Raw genomic sequence first — 18,805 nt, forward strand, 5'->3', positions numbered from 1 at the left:
AGTGATAAAACAATAAGAAATGGTAATCAGGTCTCAGCTCTGTTCAGCAGAAAGTGATAAAACGATAAATCAGGAAGCCAGGAAGCGCGCCTTTCTGACGATGTGGCTCCAAGTGCACCGGCCCGGCGTCACACGCGGCAGCACAGCTGTCCCTCTGTGTAGTTATCCTCCTTGGTGATGCAGATCCACGTGTCAGCCTGACCCCACGCTCAGCTCCCAGCAGCAATTCACTTGCATTCCTCGCCCCACTAAGCTGCAGCATCCGGAGGGGAGCCGGGGTTAACTGGATGGGAGAAATCACAAACCAAATATAGAAGAGAAAAGAAAAAACGTTGGCAGACCTCACCCGGACGCGGGAGGGCGGGGGAAGGAGGAGGGAGCGGGGGCGGGGCCATGCGTGACGGACGGGCTCGCGGCCCACTGAGGGCGGGGGTTGGCGGCCGGCCCCGCCCTCGCCCCGCCCTCGCCCCGCCCCCAGGCGGCCGATAAGAGCGCGGTCCGGCGGCGGCGGCGGAGGGGCGAGTGGCGGCGGCGGCTGCGCGCTCACCTGTGCGCTCACCTGTGCGCTCACCTGTGCGCTCACCTGTGCGCTCACCTGTGCGCTCACCTGTGCCAGGCGCTCGGGCCGAGATGCTGCGCGAGCGGACGGTGCGGCTGCAGTACGGGAGCCGCGTGGAGGCGGTGTACGTGCTGGGCACGCAACTCTGGACCGACGTCTACAGGTGAGCCCGGCGAGGTCTGCAGGGGAGCCGGGTGCCGTGCGCCCCCCTGGCCCCCGCCCCAGGCCGACCTCCCCAAACCCTCCCCGACGCCAGCTGCACAGACACTGGGGGTCGCAGAAGGTGGACAACCCCCGGATTGCATCCTTCTCCCCGAAATCCTGATCCTCGCTCCCCCCACCCTCTTCTAGCCCCCGACTTCCCACCCCCGCCCCCCCTCCGGGCCTTCTCCCGCCCTCCTCTCCCCAAGAGCCTTGGAGCTTCTCCACCCGCCTCCCTTTCACTTCCCCCCCGGCCCAGCCCAGCCTCCACTGCCCACTCCTACTCAGGAGAATCTTCTAGAGATTTTCTGGGGACGGGCAGGACCCGAGGGAAGCTGCTCCGCGGTGGAATCGGGCCCTGAGGGTGGCTAGGGCTCCAGTTTCCACCTTGTGGGGGCTGCTATCCCCAGCCACTGGCTGGGAGCTCCATGTCCCCAGATGGCTTCCCTGCCTTCATGTGCTAAGGCTCAGGGTGCCAAGGCCTGGGGGGCTTGAGGCCACCCCAGATTCAGGATCCTGTCCCTCCCTCTCCTCTCTGTCCACACATCTTGGGGAGGTTGTGGGACAGCAGCACAGAGGGTAGGGCTCTGCCACTGCCCCTGGCCTCAAGGACATGGCCAAGTGCAGTGTGGGGAAGGGGTCTGGGGACGGTGAGGCCGGTGTGAGGGGGTGGATGTGCATCTTGTGGGGGTGTGCTGTGGGCTGAGCCAAGTTTGGAGTTTGTTACAAGCATTGGAAGTGTGGGCTCAGTGCTGGGCAGAGGGACAAGTGGTACTCTGAGGTAGAGTCCTATGTGGGGGACCCCTGTGGGTCCCCTAGCCTCCCGGGCCTTATTGCTCTCAAATATAGCATGACCTGACTCTCCCAGGCTCCCTCCAAAACCCACCCTCGTGGTTTTCCCTATGCCCTCCCCAGTCCACTCTGGCCTTCCATTCCTGTGGCCCTTGCAGCCCTGCCTGCCTGCCCAGTCTGCGGCCTCCTCCACAGCAGGTGCTGGCCATGCTGTCACACACTGCCCAGCTCCAGCTCCAGGGCCTCTCCCTTCCTCCATCCCTGGCCTCAGCCTCAGTCTTCACCTTAGCTGTCCCACCTGTAAACGTCGGCAGTGGCCTGGGCTGTCCCTGACGATCATAACATAGCAATGGTGGGAGTCCAGGTGCCAGTGACCTGGCAGGACACCCCTCCCTTTCCTGCCCCCAGCAGGACGAAGGCTGGGAGCCAGGGTACTCAGGTCTTTAAGCCACAGCTGTCACCATACCCGCCTGCTTGTCCAGGCACTTTGGGTGCTGTCCCCAGAGGCTGGCATGATGCTTCCACTGAGGAGAGCAAAAGGGGGCCTATGCTCAAGACTCCTGCCTTATCCTGTCCTGGCAGAGAGGGACCCAGCCTGGTGAGGTCAGGAGGATGGGATAGGTGCCAACTCACCCTCTCTCAAACAGGGGACAGAGGTGAAATGGTTCCCTTCTGCTCCCTTAAGACACCCCAACCTGAGGTTTCCCCCAAGACCAAGAGTCAATACTATAGGGTAATTGTGCCTTCAAGTCCAGCTCTGGCTACATAGCAAGACTGTCTGGATCTCGAGCTTTTTGCTCAAGGCTAGAGCTCTACCACTTGAGCCACAGCACCACTTCCGGCTTTTCTATGTATGTGGTACAGAGGAATTGAACCCAGGTCTTTGTGTATGCTAGGCAAGCACTTTACCAGAAAGCCAAACTCCCAGCCCCATATTTTTAAAATAAGGAATAAAAAGTTAGCCAGCTGCAAGTGGCTCACACCTGTAGTCCTAGGTACTTAGGAGGTTGAGATTTAAGGATTGTGGTTCAAAACCAGCCTGGGCAAGAAAAGTCAGTGAGACTATTATCTCCAATTAGCCACCAGAAAACTGTGGGTCAAAGTGGTAAAGTCTGAGACTTGAGCAAAAGAGTTCAGGGATGCCAGGCTCTAAGTTCAAGCCCTATGACCAACCAAAAAAAAAAAAAAGCTATAAACAGGTATAAGTTTCACATTACGTTCTCTTTCACCTGACATATGCGAAATCTCACCATTTCAGTATATATTAGATGGAAAGATCACTCGTGGGCTTCTCTGATTCTTTTTCATGGTAAGTCTGAAATCCGACCTGTGCTTGGCTCGCACGTCTCCGTGTGGACCAGTCCCACTGCAAGCTGTCTGCAGTCATCCATGTCAGCCATCAGTGCCCGCCAGAGCCCAGGTCTGGGCTCCTCGGCCACAGGCACCTCTCATTCAGGGTGGAGAATTCTCTATGGAGGGGACACTCAGAGGCCTCCCTGGTCTCCACTCACAAGAGGCCATCAGCCATCACCCCAGATGTCACCCAGCAGCTTGCTCCCCACCAGCTGAGGTCACCCGTCTCCCAGAAGGCTGCCTTCTCTAGAACCCAGAGACCTGACTCCTGCCAGGACTTCTCACATGCCCTAACATCTAGCGGTAACAGCAGGAGGTAGTGGGTACCGAGGCGCCCCGCCTCATCCTCCCCTAACACTGGAGGCTGTTCTTGGATTGTCCCATGTGGTGGATGGGAGAAGTGAGGCTCAGAGATGAAGCCATTTGCCTGCTGACACACAGGCGCAAGTCTGTCTGACGTACACGGTATGGATTCTCCTCTGTTCCACTCTATGTAATCCCCAAACTGCAGGTGGACTGGGTGGCCTCTACCCTATGGCCAGGAACCTACAAAGACTTCGCTCTAGACCCCCACTAGACACTCTGCCGCACATGGGGCCCTGCCTGGCCCAAATACAGATCCCTGCAGGCATGGACCAAGGCAAGGGCCAGGAGCCTCGGTAGGGAGGGAGGCGTGGTCCGAGTGATCCTCCTTTGGAGTCATAAAGGAGAGTGAACAGGCTTCATCCACCGCAAAGGCCAGAGTGAAGGTGGGCCCGTCCCACACCAAGCACAGCTGGAGCCAGACTTGTGATCCCGAGGGGCTTAGGACTATGGACAGAGGCAGGATTTGTGGTCACCTAAACGGGGTCCCACCTACTTGTGTGACCCTGAGCCAGTCACTTTACTTCTCTGGGCCTCCAGGGAGAGAAGACAAAGAAGGTCCTTGTGTCCAATAATAGAACCACAGTTAGGGAATAGTCCACCCTCTCACTGCCTGGCCTACAGAGGCTCAGCCGGTGTGACCTTTCCCTGCAGGAGTCTCCTTCAGGGATATTTGCCCTGACCCAGCCCCATTCTGATGGCTACCAACAAGTTGTAAGTTCACTTGGTTTTGCCCTAGAGAACATGCCTTGTGATTATCAATAGAGATATGCATGTTGCTCTTTTTCTTTTTCTTTTCTTTTTTTTTTTTGCCAGTCCTGGAGCTTCTTTTGTTCAAGGCTAGCACTTTACCATTTGAGTCACAGCACCGCTTCTGGCTTTTTCTATGTATTTGGTACTGAGGAATCAAACCTAGGGCTCCGTGCACATGCTAGGCAAACAGCCACATTCCCAGCCTGTATGCTCGCTTCTTACTACCCTGAAATACTCATCTTCTAGGTACCTTGCCCACTCTCTTCCATGGTCCCTCTAGCTACATGCTGTTACCTCACTGGGTCTGTCGGCATCCTCATCTGATTCCCTAGAGCTTGAAGCGAGGTGTCCCTCCCCCACCCCCAGTTTAGAAAGAGGAGGGAGGGCATCCTTAGAGCATAAGGCAGAGTGTGGCCATGCTGCTGATTCCCCCTCTTACAAACCAATGCTTAGAGATCCTTCTCCTGGGCCAGCACATCTCCAGCAGTTTGCACATCTGTCATTGGGGTGGGGCTTCAGCCTAAAGGGTGTGTAAGGAGAAATCATAAATGCATGTTGACTTCATCTCCTGTACCACTTGGCAGCTCTCAGTGGCTATATTGCTCATTTGACATAGCACATACATCACATTCTGTAAATATCCAGACGGCCCTTGACAGAGAAGAGGTCTCCACCTCTGGAAGGGGACAAACACCCCAATACAGCTCTTAACCCCTCCTCTCTGATGGAAAGGCCAAGGCCAGTACCTTGAGGCCAGCAGGACACTCAGGACAAAAAGAGCCATTAACAGTTGTGTCCTGGCCCCTGGCACAGTCTCTGGGTTACATCAGAGCTCAAAATGAACCCCTGCAGTGGCTGGTGGGGTAATACCTTCCTTCCTCTTTTTTTTTCTTTTTTTAGGGTTCCCCAAGGCCACAGCTGGCCATTTCCTATAGGTCCAAGGCAGAGGGCCTGAGAAAGATCCTAGACTTGGCTTGATAGATGGCTAGGAAAAACCCCGCTAGCTACACCCTGCCTTGGGAAAGAACCTGGAGGATTTAAACTCTTCCCAGATATTCCCTGAGTCCTTCTAGACTTTCTATCTTATAGTTGGCTTTAGCAAGGCCGGAGATTTGTTTTTTAACCATCTCATTATGACAAAAGCCAGGGAGGTACAGCGATAGGGGCCTGGGCATGTCCTGACCTGCGCTGCCCAGAATGCTTCCCCCATCCTATCTCCTAGCTACATGTACACTGGCTTCAGGCATACTGTTAGGTATCCCACCTCAGGGCCTTTGCACATGCTTCTCCTGCTGCCCTGCTGCTTGGAACACTATTTTCAAGACCTACACAAGCTTGGCATTTATCAGTCAAGACTCAGCTCAATCATCACCTCCTCCAAGAAGCATTCTTTGACCACCCCATGTCACCTCTCCCTACCATGAGCTCTATCTCCTGCCCCTCCTTTAGATGTTATTATTTACTTACGACTACTGGCTAACATTCTGAACTCTTACTTGATACTCAGAAGCCTTCCAAAAGTTTTGTTTTCTCACTGCAGTTATATTCAATAATTTACATGTGATTTAGGTTTTTGTTCTTTTGGGTTTTGTTGTTGTTCATGCTAATACTGGGGCTTGAACTTGGGGCCTCACAATGTCAAGTTTGGCTTTTTCACCAAAGGCTCACTCTCTACCATTTGAGCCACACTTCTACTCCCAGCTTTTGGTGGTTAATTGGAGACTTTCTTGCCCAGGCTGGCTTTGAACCTTGATCCTGCGATCTCAGTCTCCTGACTAGCTAGATTACAGGCGTGAGTCGTTGGTATCATGATATAGACAGGAAGTCAGGGAGATCAGGTCATGGGTGTTTGTCCCAAATGGCACAGCTGGGAAGGGGTGGGGAACAGAGCTCAGGCCCCTGACTGACCTGCTGCCCTGGGACTTGGGACTTTTGGGCAGATGCCCCTCCTCCCCTGAACCACTGAAGTGCTCCAGGTTGAGTGAATGAGTGGATGGATGGATGCATAGATGCATAGATGCATAGATGCATAGATGCATAGATGCATAGATGCATAGATGGAGCCATTGATAAAAGCAGATATGCTTCACAATTCCAGCCTCCAGGGATGGGGCTGTAGAAGGTCAAGGGCAGGTGGCTGAGGTGGCAGAATGGTGCTTGCTCCTGACAGAATGACAGAGGGAAGAAGTCAAGTCAGGTCCCATGGCCCCATAAATTAGAACAACACCCGGAGCCCTCGGTTCTAGACAGGAGGCCCTGGCAGGGCCACTCCAGGGCTCCGGTTTCAAGCCGGTGCCCAGGGACGGGAAGGCTCTCGGGAGGCGCTGGCACCTTGCAGCTCTGCTGACTGGGGCTCTGAGTCAGGATGGAAATATGGTGTCAGAAATCCCTCAGCTGGTCAGGCTTTACTCTTAGGCTTATGAAAAGGAGGGGACTGGATACAGGTGGACTAAGTGGGGCCCATATGTGTTTGCCATGCATTAGTGTTAGGTTTATTATACTATGGAAACAGTTGTGATAAGATGGCATTCCTGCCCTCTGCCGATCCAGAACTTGAGAGAAACATTTAACCTGGCTAGGGTTTGAGGCATGCGAAAAGGGAGCAAGAGATATGTCCTGGGTGACTGGATCAGGGAAGATTTCTGGAAGAGGCCACTGATTGTCTTGAAAGACAATCAGGGGTTTAGAAGGGAAGGAGATTGTGCCAGGGAGCTGACATACCCCACAGAGAGTGAAGCCATTGGAAGTGGCCCATAGCATAAGGCCCACGGGTCAGTGAGCTGGAAGGGGGGGGGGGGTTGAAGGAATTGTCAGATGCTGGCCTTCGTTGTGAGAACTAGGGAGTTGTTGAAGGTTGGGGGGGAAGCCATACCTTAGATTGTTTCCACCTTAAGGAGAGGCCTCCAACAGCCAGCAGAAGAGTCCAGGTGGAGGAAGAGCAAGAGGCGAGGTGTGTGAAGAGCTTGGGATGTCACACCCATGCTGCCAGAAGCTGGGGTCACCCCAGGGATGAACCCTGGCTGGTGTTAATGAGGCCCAAACCTGAAAATCAAGCCAAGATATCCAGATGCCAACCAGAAGGCTGGGGCTGGATGAGCCTCACCAGCCCAGCCAGGCCACGCCCACCCACCCAGCAAAGACCAGAGAGGCTGGGGGAGCGCTCCGGGCACACAGCACTGGAGACACTGAACACACATCCTTTGTGTGGCACAAGCTGCCTGGCCATTTCTCCCCATCACCATGGCCACCATCATGGCTGCTGTCACCTGATTGTTTGTCCCTCCCCTCCCTCTATTGCTCTCCAGAAACCCGTCCCTGCCTCACACCCTGGGTGAACTGTCTGCAGCGTGGAGAGACAGACATCCACGGGGTCCCCATGCCCTCAGGGGAGCCCCAGCTCCCTCTAATCTAAGACCACTTCCTGTCCACATGTCTCTTGGCCCGAAGTTCCAGCCATGTCTCAAAGGACCAGTCATGGCAAGGTTGATGCCCACCTCAGACCACCAGTGCCAGTTCCTTCCCTCCCCTCCTCCCTTTGTCCAAGTCAGTGGAGATCTCTCCCTCCCTCTCACCTCCCTCTCTCCCTCTCCACCTCCAGCACTGGGGTCCGAACTCCAGAGCCCAAAGGTTAAGATCACTGCCGCTCAAGCCACATGCCAGCCCTCGGTGGTTAGGAAGTGTAGTCCTTGGTGCAACCACGTTAGCTCCCCTGCGAAATGCAGCTGCCAGGAAATAGAGGCAGGGCCTGAGCAGTAGAGCATTGGACTGGAGCATGAGACCCTGAGTGGAAGCCCCGGTACTCACACACACACAATACAATTGCCACAGGGCATTAGTGGTTCATACCTATAATCCTAGTTGTTTGGGTTTTTTTCAATAGGCCAAGAGCTGATAATTGTGGGTCAAAGCCAGCCGAGACAACTATCTCCAATTAACTCTCTTTATATGTGTGTGTGTGTGTGTGTGTGTGTGTGTGTGTGTGTGTGTGTGTGTGTGTGAGTGTATAGCAGGAATTGGAGCTGTGGCTCAAGTGGTAGAGTGCCAGCCTTGAGCGGAAAAAAAATGCTGAGTGCCACTACCTGATTCAATCCCCAGAGTCCCCACAAAGCAAACCAACAGTGACCCTGCTCCAGGGGACTTGGAGGAGCTCCGAGGGAGCTCTCCCCTGCCTCCCATAGATCCTAGGTCTTTGTCCCCAGCACAGCACAAGTAAAGAAAAGCAGAAGGTAGTCCAGGAAGCCTGTCAGGTATTCAGGAAGAGATGGGCATCTGCCAGGCTGGAGAGGGTGTCTTGATGTGTGAGGATGGCCAGTGGACAGACAGAGCGGAGCTGCGTGTGCAATTCGTGAGATGCAGTGGCTAAATGGCCTGAGACCAGCACCAGACTAAAGAGTGGAAGATCCTAGTGCAAACACGTGCTTTGACTTCAGTTCTTCAAACATCACTCTGGTGGTAGAGCTTGGGAAGCCAATAGGGGCAGGTTCATTCATTCGTTCACTCATTCATTGCCAAAGCATACCTAGGACTTGGCCGTGTCCTGAGTGCTGGGACAGAACAAAGCTGGGGCACAGGCCTGGCAGCCTGGCATTTTTCCAGGAAGTGAGTGGATGGGTCATAACCAACCCCAGCCTTGCTCCTTTCCCTCACCAATGTCCTGGGCCCCTCCCCTCAGGCTCCAGGACACCCCCCCCCCCTGCTGCCTCCAGCTCCTGGCTCTCAGGTTTCTAGAAAGATCTCTCTGGGAGGAAGGCAGCCAACAGGATCTGCAGGAGCACAATGGAAGCCTTTGTCACTTCTGGGCCACAGGGCCTCTCCAAGAATAGTTATTGGCTTAGCTCTGAGCAGGCCTGATGCCGAGCTGTGGATGGGCAGGAGGCCCTGGAGCTTTGATGTGGGCCCTCTGGGACCTCCACTGGTCTCACACTGGCCAGAGGAAAGAAGCCGAACAGGAATGGCCTGAGAGCAGCATCTTCTATGTAGCCTTGTCCGCAGAGGCTTCATAAATAGAATTGGATGAAGTTCTGGTTTAAGCAGGGCAGGGGTCCTGTCCTCTCCCCACACTCTGCCCAAAGACTGCCCCTCTGACTCTGCCCTGACTACCTCTGGCCTGGACTGCTTTCACCCTCCCATTCAACACTCCCCAAAATAGGGAGGGTAAGCCATTTGCCCAAGGCTTCCCAGCAGGTTAGGAGGCAAAGGAGCAAGTTGCCCTAAAGGAATGCCCAGACCAGAAGGAGTTCCTGACTTCTCAGTCTTTGGCACTATTTCCCAGCCCATGCTCCCTCCGTAGCACAACTCAACTTTTTGTTTAATCTGACACTTTTCTTAATAGGTTTATTATTTTTATTTTTTGCCAGGCCTGGAGCTAGAACTCAGGGCCTGAGCGCTGTCCTTGGACTTTCTCAAGGCTAGTGCTCTGCCCCTTGAGCCTCAGCACCACTTCCAGCTTTTTCTGTGTATGTGGTACCAAGGAATCAAACCCAGGGCTTCATGCATGCTAGGCAAGCACTCTTACCATAAGGCCACACTCCTGGCCCAGTAGTGTATTTTTAAGTGGAGATTATTTATATCAAGACAGTAAATGTGGCAAGGCTTTGTCATTGCTATAAAGAGACAACACTTAGCAAAGTGGCTTGCTGTCTACCCACTCAGCCTGTCCTCCTGGCTGGGTGTGTGGTGTGCCCAGCCTGTACCAGGCTCTGAGGCCGAGGGTGGAGGTAATGAAATGCTGCCCTGGGGGGGAGCATGGCATGGCCCAAGGAGGTAGGTGCACATGGCAATATCCCAGCTATAATGCAGCCCTGTCCCTGGAGGGATGGGAGAGGGGACCGGGACAGGAAGGGTGGGGATGCCCTGGTCTTATGCAGTGGTGGTTAGACTCCCAGGAAATACAGGGATTGGTTCAAGTCTCTCCACCAATAGCAGGTAGGGGCAAAACCTGCCCAGACCTAGATCTCCCACTCACACTCAGTCCCTGGCTTTTTCCCAGACTCTGGACTTCAGCAGAGGCATTTGTCCCAGCCAACAAAGGACCTGCCTCAGGGCAGCCAGCATCCCTGATGTCCTGGAGACTTTGGAAGGATCACAGGGAGGACAAATAAAATGGCTTGGAGCATCTTTTATGAGCTCCACTGGAAACATCTGGAATAGCCCACCAGACTCTACCAGTTTACCATCTCCTCCAGTGGGGTGTGGGGGGGTCCTTTCCAAGCGCCCCTTTTTATACTTGTGCTCCAGAGCAAACCCGGGGCCTTGTATATACTAACTTGGCAAGAATTCTACCACTGAGCTGCACTCCCAGCCCTTTGGTCTGTAACTGGGCTCAGAGACCCAGCACCTACAACCTGACCACCCCACATGAATGCCCCAAGCAGTTCCTGGACAGATTGCTTGTCCCTCTCAGTATTCTCTCCTGAAGTCCCCCATCCTGTCTACCCCAGACTCCCCCTGACCCTCTGTCCCTTCCAGAGGCCTCCCATCCCATCTGTCCTCTCTCCCTGCAGCGCGGCTCCAGCCGGGGCCCAAACCTTCAGCCTGAAGCACTCCGAAGGCGTGCAGGTGGAGGTGGTGCAGGATGGGGAGGCCGAGGAGGTGGCCACCAACGGCAAGCAGCGCTGGTCCCTCTCTCCCAGCACCACGCTGCGTCTCACCATGGGCCAGGCCAGCACGGAGGCCAGCAGTGACAAGGTACTACAAGGAGAGGCCAGCCCCACAGCCAGGGGAGTCAGGGCAGCCCATCAAACGGACAGTGTGAGCTATGTATCCTGCCCGGTACTCCATGTCCCCCCAAAAAAGAGCCAGGTACTGGGTCACTGGTGGCTCACACCTGTACTCCTAGCGACTCAGGAACCTGACGTCTGAGGATCACAGGTTGAAACTGAAATGCTTCCCCAGGAAAATCACTGGGACACTTAACCACGTACAAAGAATGTTAATGTCAGCAGACTGGCAGGCTACTGCGAGGGCAGAAAGTAGCCGCTTGGCAGGTTACAAGCACAGTGTTTGAGAGCAGATTCAGGTGAGACATGAGAGCGAGAAACTGTTGTGGAAGCAGTTAACATTTACAGTCGTAGCTGCACAAGCAAGCCAGTGGGAAACCGTATGCCTCTAAGGTTGCAGCCACCTGCGTCGCCTGTTTTCAGGTGAGAGCCTGTGTCACCTGATTTCTAGAAAAGGCAGTTTTGTTTTTGCCGAAGGTCCAGAGTAGCAGACTGGGTAAGAAGATGGAGGAGGAAAGGCTAACCGAAGCTAACCTGTGCAGGAAAGTCTGTGAGACTCTTGCCTCTAAAGAACCAGCAAACAGCTGGAGCTATGACCTGAGTGGTAGAGAACTGGTCTTGAGCAAAAAAGCTCAGGGATAGCACCGAGGCCGTGAGTTCAAGCCAAAAAAGAAAAGGGGAGAGGGGAAAGAAAGAGGCAAAATGAGGTTGTTTTGTTTTGTTTTGTTTTTTGCCAATCCTGGGCCTGAGCACTGTTCTTGGACTTTCTCAAGGCTAGAGCTCTACCACTTGAGCCTCAGCACCACTTCTGGCTTTTTTCTATGTATTGAACCCAGGTCTTCGTGCATGCTAGGCAAGCACTCTACCACTAGGCCAAACTCCCGGCCCTCAAAATTCGTTTTTGTAATATATTTTTTTACTAAATCTCGGATATCCATTAAAATGTTGTCATTTTGACATATACTCCACGTAAAAAAAAATTAAGAAGACAGTTTACATTCTTTTTGCATAAGGACTCTAGAGTCGCATTGCCCCACTTCTTGCTTTCCTCCTCGTGGGCTCCCCCGTGTCAAGGGCTCAGAGGCCACACAGGCTGAAGAATGATGGATAGAGCTGGACAGGACTGCCCACCACAGAGAGCTGCGGAGCACCTCACTGGCTGTAAAGTGGGGTGCGAGGCACACAGCAGTGCTCCTCCTTGTGAATGTCACTAAACCCCCCACGTGAGTGACCACAGTGAACATTGGCCGGGGACAGCCTCCATCCTGTCCCCCGGGTTGGCTCACACTGAGTTAGGTGCACTATGTGGCAGGTGTGGGGGCCCCGGAAGCTGGGGCGTGCACCCCGAGGTGATCTTCCTGACCTGGCAACGTCACATCGGGCTCTCCTGTGATAACCCTCGATTCCCGCCCTTCTCTCTGTGCCCATGTGTCCCTACCATCAAGGTCACGGTGAACTATTATGAAGAGGAGGGAAGCGCTCCCATCGACCAGGCTGGGCTCTTCCTCACGGCCATTGGTGAGTGGCACAGCTGTCCTCTGGGAGCTTTTGCCTATCCCCCCCAGGGCTTGGCACTGCCATCCTGCTCAGTGCCACTGGGAAGCTTCTGTGCAGGGAACTGCCTGCCAGAGCAGGCACCCCCTGTGTCTGTCAGACTCCACCAGTGACACACAAAAAAAGGCCTGTCCCTCTCCTCCTCCCCTATAGCTGGAGAAGAGATGAGAGATGAATTAATTCCTGCTGTCCCTGACAATCCTAGCTTTCTCCCAGCCCCCCACCGGTCCCCCAAGGCCTGAGTTCTTAACTCATCTAGTTCAAGCTCCTCATTTGATCCACAAGCATGCTGAGGCTCAGAGAGGCTCAGAAACACATTCAAAGTCACACAGCAGCCCTGCGGGGGTTTGAGTCCCAGAATTCAAGGATAATTGCCTCCTAGATCTATTCAGCTTTCTCACGTGGCCCTGCCCTGGTTCTCAGTCCTGCCTGGTGGGCTGGACAGGGGAGGGCCAAGTACCTGGACATGCCAGACCCTTTGGTCAGGTCTGACCAGGGGTCAGATCTGGATCTCCGGTTATCGGGCCCTGTGACAAAGACTTTTCTCTTTGGTGGCAGTGCTGAGACTTGACCTCAGAGCTGCTAGCTTGCTGGGCAGGTACTCTACCACCTGAGCTATGCCTGCAGCCCTTGTGTTATTGTCTAATGACAGCACAATCAAGCCAGGAGACTATTGCCGAAGTGCACTTTGTCCATCCAGTGGTGGCTTACAGACGCATTGCCACATGTCAGGAAGCTCCCAGGCTTTGCATGCCAACGATGTGCTGAGTGATTTGTGAAAACACAGCGCCTCGCGTGTGCTGCACGCCAAGGCAGCGTCCAGGGCTGTATGGGTGTTCCTGACGGGGAGGAGGAGAGTCCGCTGGGCATTTACACAGCAGAGTGAATACAGGCTCCAATACCACAAATCTTTCTGCCAGGAATTCAGCCTATTCTTTGTAGGTATGTGCTAGTACTGGGGCTTGAACTCTGGGCTTTGCACTCTCGCTTAGCTCTTTCACTCAAGGCTGGTGCTCTTCCACTTGAGCCACACTTCCCCTTCCAGATTTTGTCTGCTTCATTGTAGATGAGAATTTTATGGAGTTGTCTACCCGGGCTGGCTTTGAACCTTGATCCCTAGCCCCTTGATTAGCTAGGATGATGGGCACTTGGCTTTCAGTTTTGGGTTTTTTTATTTTTATTTTTTTGCCAGTCCTGGGCTTGAGCTCAGGGCCTGAGCACTGTCCTTGGACTTTCTCAAGGCTAGAGCTCTACCACTTGAGCCTCAGCACCACTTCCGGCTTTTTGTTTTTGTATGTATGTGGTACCAAGGAATTGAACCCGGGTCTTTGTGCATGCTAGGCAAGCACTTTAACCACTAGGCCAAACTCCCAGCCCCTCAATTTTGTTTTTTGTTTGTTTGTTTTTGTTTTTTGCTAGTCCTGGGCTTGAGCTCAGGGCCTGAGCACTGTCCTTGGACTTTCTCAAGGCTAGAGCTCTACCACTTGAGCCTCAGCACCACTTCTGGCTTTTTTCTATGTATGTGGTACCGAGGAATTGAACCGAGGTGCATGCTAGGCAAGCACTCTACCACTAGGCCAAACTCCCAACCCCTTGTTTTTTTGTTTGTTTTTTTTTTTTTCTGTCAGTCATGGGGCTTGAACACTGGGCCTGGGTGTTGTCCCTGATCTCTTCAGCTCAAGGCTACTGCCCTACCCCTTGAGCGCATCACCACTTCCAGTTTTTTGGTGGTTAATTGGAGATAAGAGTCTCACGGACTAAAACTACCCAAATTGGCTTTGAAGCTCGATCCTCAGATCTCAGCCTCCTGAGTAGCTGGGATTACAGGTGTGAGCCACCACGCCCGGCTACTTTCACTCTAGTCTTACAACTATTTCTAGGATCCCACATTGACCCCATTTTACAGATGAGGGAAGCAAGGCTCAGAAAGAGTTGCTGAGGCCACCCTACACCACAGAAAGTGATTGATGGGTGGCCCTCCATTATCTCCCATCCTCTGGGGGACCCTGGATCCTCCCTAGGGGTCAGCTAACTCCCACACTGCCCCGCCCCCAGCCTTGGCACCTTAAATACATAGTGCTCTTCTGCTGCTCAGCTGAGACCCCAGGGGCGTGGGTGAGGGTCATCCTGCACCATGGGATACCCAGTCTGGTGTGGGGATCTTGGAATGATCCCTGGCTGTGCCCAGCCCTGGCATGTGAGTGCAACACTCACATACATACCACCTGGGTCAGATGACTCCTGGAAGAAACCTAACCTCATGGAGCCCAGATAGCTGAGGACAAAGGCAGGAGGGACAGGGGCTAGCCGCCTGTCCAGTGAAAGTGACCCCAGGGCTCACTCGCCCTTTGCATCCAGCAAAGCAAGGCAGAGGGAGACTGCAGGCACATGACCTGCAGAGAGGCTACAGAGCTGGGCGTTCCTTTGCCTGGGGCAGGCAGGAAGCTGGCACTGCCCGTCACCTGCTTCCCATCCCCTGCTCAGAGGAGCACAGGGCTCCATCCCTGAGGAATCCCCACTGCCAAGGCAAAGGGTCTTCACCTCACATTTATTTAACTGCCGCGGGATCCAGGTTGCTTAGGTTCATGGGATAGAAAAGTGTCTTCCTCCACCCCCACCTTTTCTCTATTTTTTGTGCTGGTTCTGGGGCTTGAACTCAGAGCTTGGATACTGTCCCTGAGCTTTGCTTGCTCAACACTAGCACTTTGCGGCTTGAGTCCAGCCCCACCTCCGCTTTGCTGGTGGTTGATTAAAGAACCTATGTTTCTATTCCCACTAGTTATCCTGGCAAGTGCCAGCTGGTCAATGTGAGGGAGCGGTGGACTCTAGGTCTCCCCACACACACACACCCTTCTTCCGAGGTCTCCCACTGGAAGAGCTCACCCTGGGGGCAGTGGCCTCCCTCCCCACCCCAACCCCCACCCAGATACCTGAATCCCTACCACCTGAAACCACACTGGCTTTGGGATGGGCAGAAATATGCTCCATCTCTGCCCTTCTACCCACATTATAACACCGCCCCCCCCAGCCTCAGTTTCCTCATCTGATAAACATACACAGAGTGTTTATGTATGGTGCTTCCAAGGATTCACTGGCATGGTATGTGTGAAGGGTCAGAAGAGATGGTACTCAGTGCTTGCTTCTCCCTTCCTTTCAAGCAAGAGAATAAAACTTCCTGGCCCTAATCTTCCTCCTGGGATATGGTGACAAGTCTGCAAAATCCTTTAGCCAAATCAGGCTCTGGGTCTCTAGTCCAGTTTGGAAAGGACTTGCTGTGTGACCTTTGAAAAAGTAGTTCACCCCCTCTAGGCCTTATTTATTTTTATTGTTACTTATTTTGCCAGTTGTAGGGCTTGAACTCTGGGCTTGGGTGCTGTTCCTGCACTCTTCAGCTCAAGCTTAGCGCGCTACCAGTTGAGCCACAGCGCCATTTCCAGTTTTCTAGTGGTTAATAAGAGTCTCATGGACATTAGTGCCTGGTCTAGCTTTGAACTGTGATCCACAGATCTCAGCCTCCTGCGTAGCATTACAGGCCTGAGCCACTGTGCCCGACTCATCCTGGCAATTTTTTTTTCCCCAGTCCTGGGCTTGGGCTCAGGGCCTGAGCACTGTCCTTGGACTTTCGCAAGGCTACAGCTCTACCACTTGAATCTCAGCACCACTTCCGGCTTTTTTTCTATGTATGTGGTACCGAGAAATGGAACCCAGGTCTTCATACGTGCTACGCAAGCACTCTACCACTAGGCCAAACTCCTGGCCCCATCCTGGCAATTTTTAAGGGCTTCCACATGCAGGAGCACAGTCCTGGGGCAGGGGAGGGACGTGGGCGGTTGCTCCCGTCCATCTTTCCTGGCAGATGGCACAGGACATGGAGCTCAGGCCTCAGGAACTTTAAGCATCTCCCAAGAGCTCCGTCCTGTGCCCCCTCCCAGAGCCTCAGCCCCGAGGGGAAGGAAGAGCCCTGCACTCCTGCACCCTAAGCTACTCCTAAGACAAGAAGGTGGCCAGGGAGAGCACAGCCACCGCTGTCACCATGCCTGAGGCTGGTGAGTGGCCAAAACACAGTCAGGGATCCTCAGCCTGCCTTGAACCCAATCCGGGTGACATTTCCTGTTAATCTCCCCCTCACCCATGCCACCTGATACCCTGGGGCTATTTCGGGAGCTGAGGTAGGATCTGGAGCTTCTGGGCTATGTCCTCTGGAGCCTAGAGGGCCTGAAACAGGTGTCCTCCCCTGGGGAGGGCAGAACTCCTGTAAGCATCATCTCGGGTGCTGGGCTATGTCAGGGGTGAGGAAGCTTGTACAGAGAGCTCCTTCGGGGGGTAGAGTTTGAGGGAGGGCTCTGTGGGTCAGAACCAGAGGAGGCCATGGAAAGAGGCTATGGGATTGGTCCAGGCCCTAAGAGAGATGAGAGGCTTTGAGGGTCTGGGAAGAGGTGACAAGAGAGCCTGATGATGAGCTGGCCCAATCTTATAATAGGAAAGCCTTTAGGGATGAGGGCACCTTGGAAATACATGAGTCAGTATTGTGGAGTGAGCAGGGAACTGCTGTTGTTCTTTAGAAGTAATCTGGTATTGTTTTTAATTTGTAGTATAATTATTGCATTAGTTAAAAAATAATAAAGTTAAGAAGTTCAGCTGGGCATGGTGGCCTATGCCTACAATTCCAGCACTCTGGAAGATTACAGACTGACACTGTGCCTCAAGATAAAACGTTGGGTGTGGTGGCTCAAGCCTGTCATCCTGGCTACCTAGGGGGCAGAGCTCAGAGGATTACGTTTCAAAGCCAACTGTAGGCACAAATGTTCACGGGACTCCATCTCCACCGGTGGCTGGGCAGAGAGGCACAGGCCTGTCCATCCAGTGATACCAGAGAACACAAATAGGAGAACCATAGGCCAGGCTGCCCTAGGCATAAAGGAAGACAAAACTTTGAAAACAAAGGTGGCACGGCACGTGTGGTTAGAGCATCTACCTAGCAAATATAAGGCCCTAACTTCCATCCTTAGTACCACCACCATCCCAAAGAAAGGAAATTTTACATATAATAAAGCAGTATAAATACTCCATAACTCCTCCCATAAGCGCAGCTTTAGTGGACACAGCTCAGGATGTTCCCATGAGACCTTGTAGGTGACCTAGGGACAGAGGCCACAGGAGAGCCAGACAGGGCCCTCGCTGCCTCCTCCAGCTGTGATGTTCGGGGAGCAAGAGCTGGGTCTTCGAAAGTGAGCTTGGCTCTTGCAAGGTGTCCAGGTAGGCCTCAGCAAAGAGCAGAGATGGGGAGCCAGCAGCCCCTCTGGGGACCCTTCATCCCCACGTCCCGCTGCAGCACGGTGGGTGTGAGTTTCCCTGGTAATCGAGCCCTGGAGAATGCCCTGCCTCTGGCACAGGGAACTACAGGCAATAGCAGAGAAGTGTGGCAGGCTGGAAAGTTGGAGAGGGTCTGGGAGCCAAAACTGACACTTGCACATCTGCACCTCCTCAGAGCGGGGGCAGGTGACCCCACCACCTCTCTGCTGTCCCCTGGAACCCACACCTCTCCCCTCCTTCCTTCCACGTTACCCACCTCGTGCTGCCCCCACCTCCTCCAAGCCTGGGTTTGCTCCCCTGGGAATTGAGCACTGGGCCACTTCCCTCCCAGGACCAGTGTGCTTCTCGCCCAGCCCCATGGCAGGCTCCCCAGAGAGCTGGGTTGAGCCAGCAGTTGATGGCAAGAGTGGATACAGAAGCTTTACAGCCTGGCACTCCAGGCAGGCCTCCCTGGAGGCTGCTTTGTCCCAGGGCCTCCACCTTCCTGCTGCCCTCTACACAGCAGAGCCAGCACCAGGGCCAAAGGAAGGCTAGAGTGGGATCCCTGCCCCCAGTTAGGCACAGGGATCAGCTGTCTAGTGAAGGGATACGGGTCCTTCTGTGCAAGGCCCTCCTCCCTCCATCCGCCCCACCAAGGGGACCTAGCTTCCACCATCATCCAACTCAAGCTGGCCTGAAACAAGCCCACTTGTGACCAGCCTACCTCACCCAGAGGCACGACCAGTGCCAGCCAGCATGCCCACCCCATGCCTCCATACCTGGAGGCAGGTATGCCTCCTGAGGCCATTGACGACAATACTGAAGGGTTCCTTGATTTTCCCAGCCAAGGGGTGCCATCAGCGTTTGTGATCCCCGCGGTACCACTGCACATGGTGCCAACTAGAAAAAGCCTGGTGTTCGTGCAAGTGAGGAAATGGGCTCTAAGAGATTGTCTAACCTCCCCAAAGTCACACAGCTCAGTGGCAAAGAACCAAGGCTTCAACCCATGGTCTGATGACAGACCTTTCCACTACCCCACAACTTCTACAAAGCTGGTCTTCCTGCAAGCCCAGGGGTGGTCGTGGTCTCTTCCCTAAGAGAAGAGAATGGACAGGGACCTTACATCTCCTCTACGCTGTGGCCCCGCTGTATGCAGTGAGGAGGATGTGAGCAGGGCAGGTCCACAGGGGAGAGATGGCCTTGCCAGAGCCCCCTCTCC

The 18,805-nt window shown here is 54.1% G+C and overlaps 1 protein-coding gene across 1 annotated transcript in view; it reads left to right on the forward strand.

The window, feature by feature from the left end:
- The first annotated feature begins 617 nt into the window (after nucleotides 1-617).
- Padi2 (peptidyl arginine deiminase 2) overlaps nucleotides 618-18,805 on the forward strand; it is a 39,908-nt gene continuing 21,720 nt past the window's right edge. Inside the window, exons 1-3 of the mRNA XM_090335720.1 lie at nucleotides 618-722; nucleotides 10,525-10,708; nucleotides 12,186-12,258. Of these exons, the coding sequence (XP_090191846.1) occupies nucleotides 631-722; nucleotides 10,525-10,708; nucleotides 12,186-12,258 (349 nt within the window). The 5' untranslated portion in view covers nucleotides 618-630. The remainder of the gene's footprint in view (nucleotides 723-10,524; nucleotides 10,709-12,185; nucleotides 12,259-18,805) is intronic.

This window comes from Megascapheus bottae, chromosome 6, assembly GCF_031878675.1.
Source record: "Megascapheus bottae isolate mThoBot1 chromosome 6, mThoBot2.hap1, whole genome shotgun sequence".
In the NCBI taxonomy this organism is placed as follows: Eukaryota; Metazoa; Chordata; class Mammalia; order Rodentia; family Geomyidae; genus Megascapheus; species Megascapheus bottae.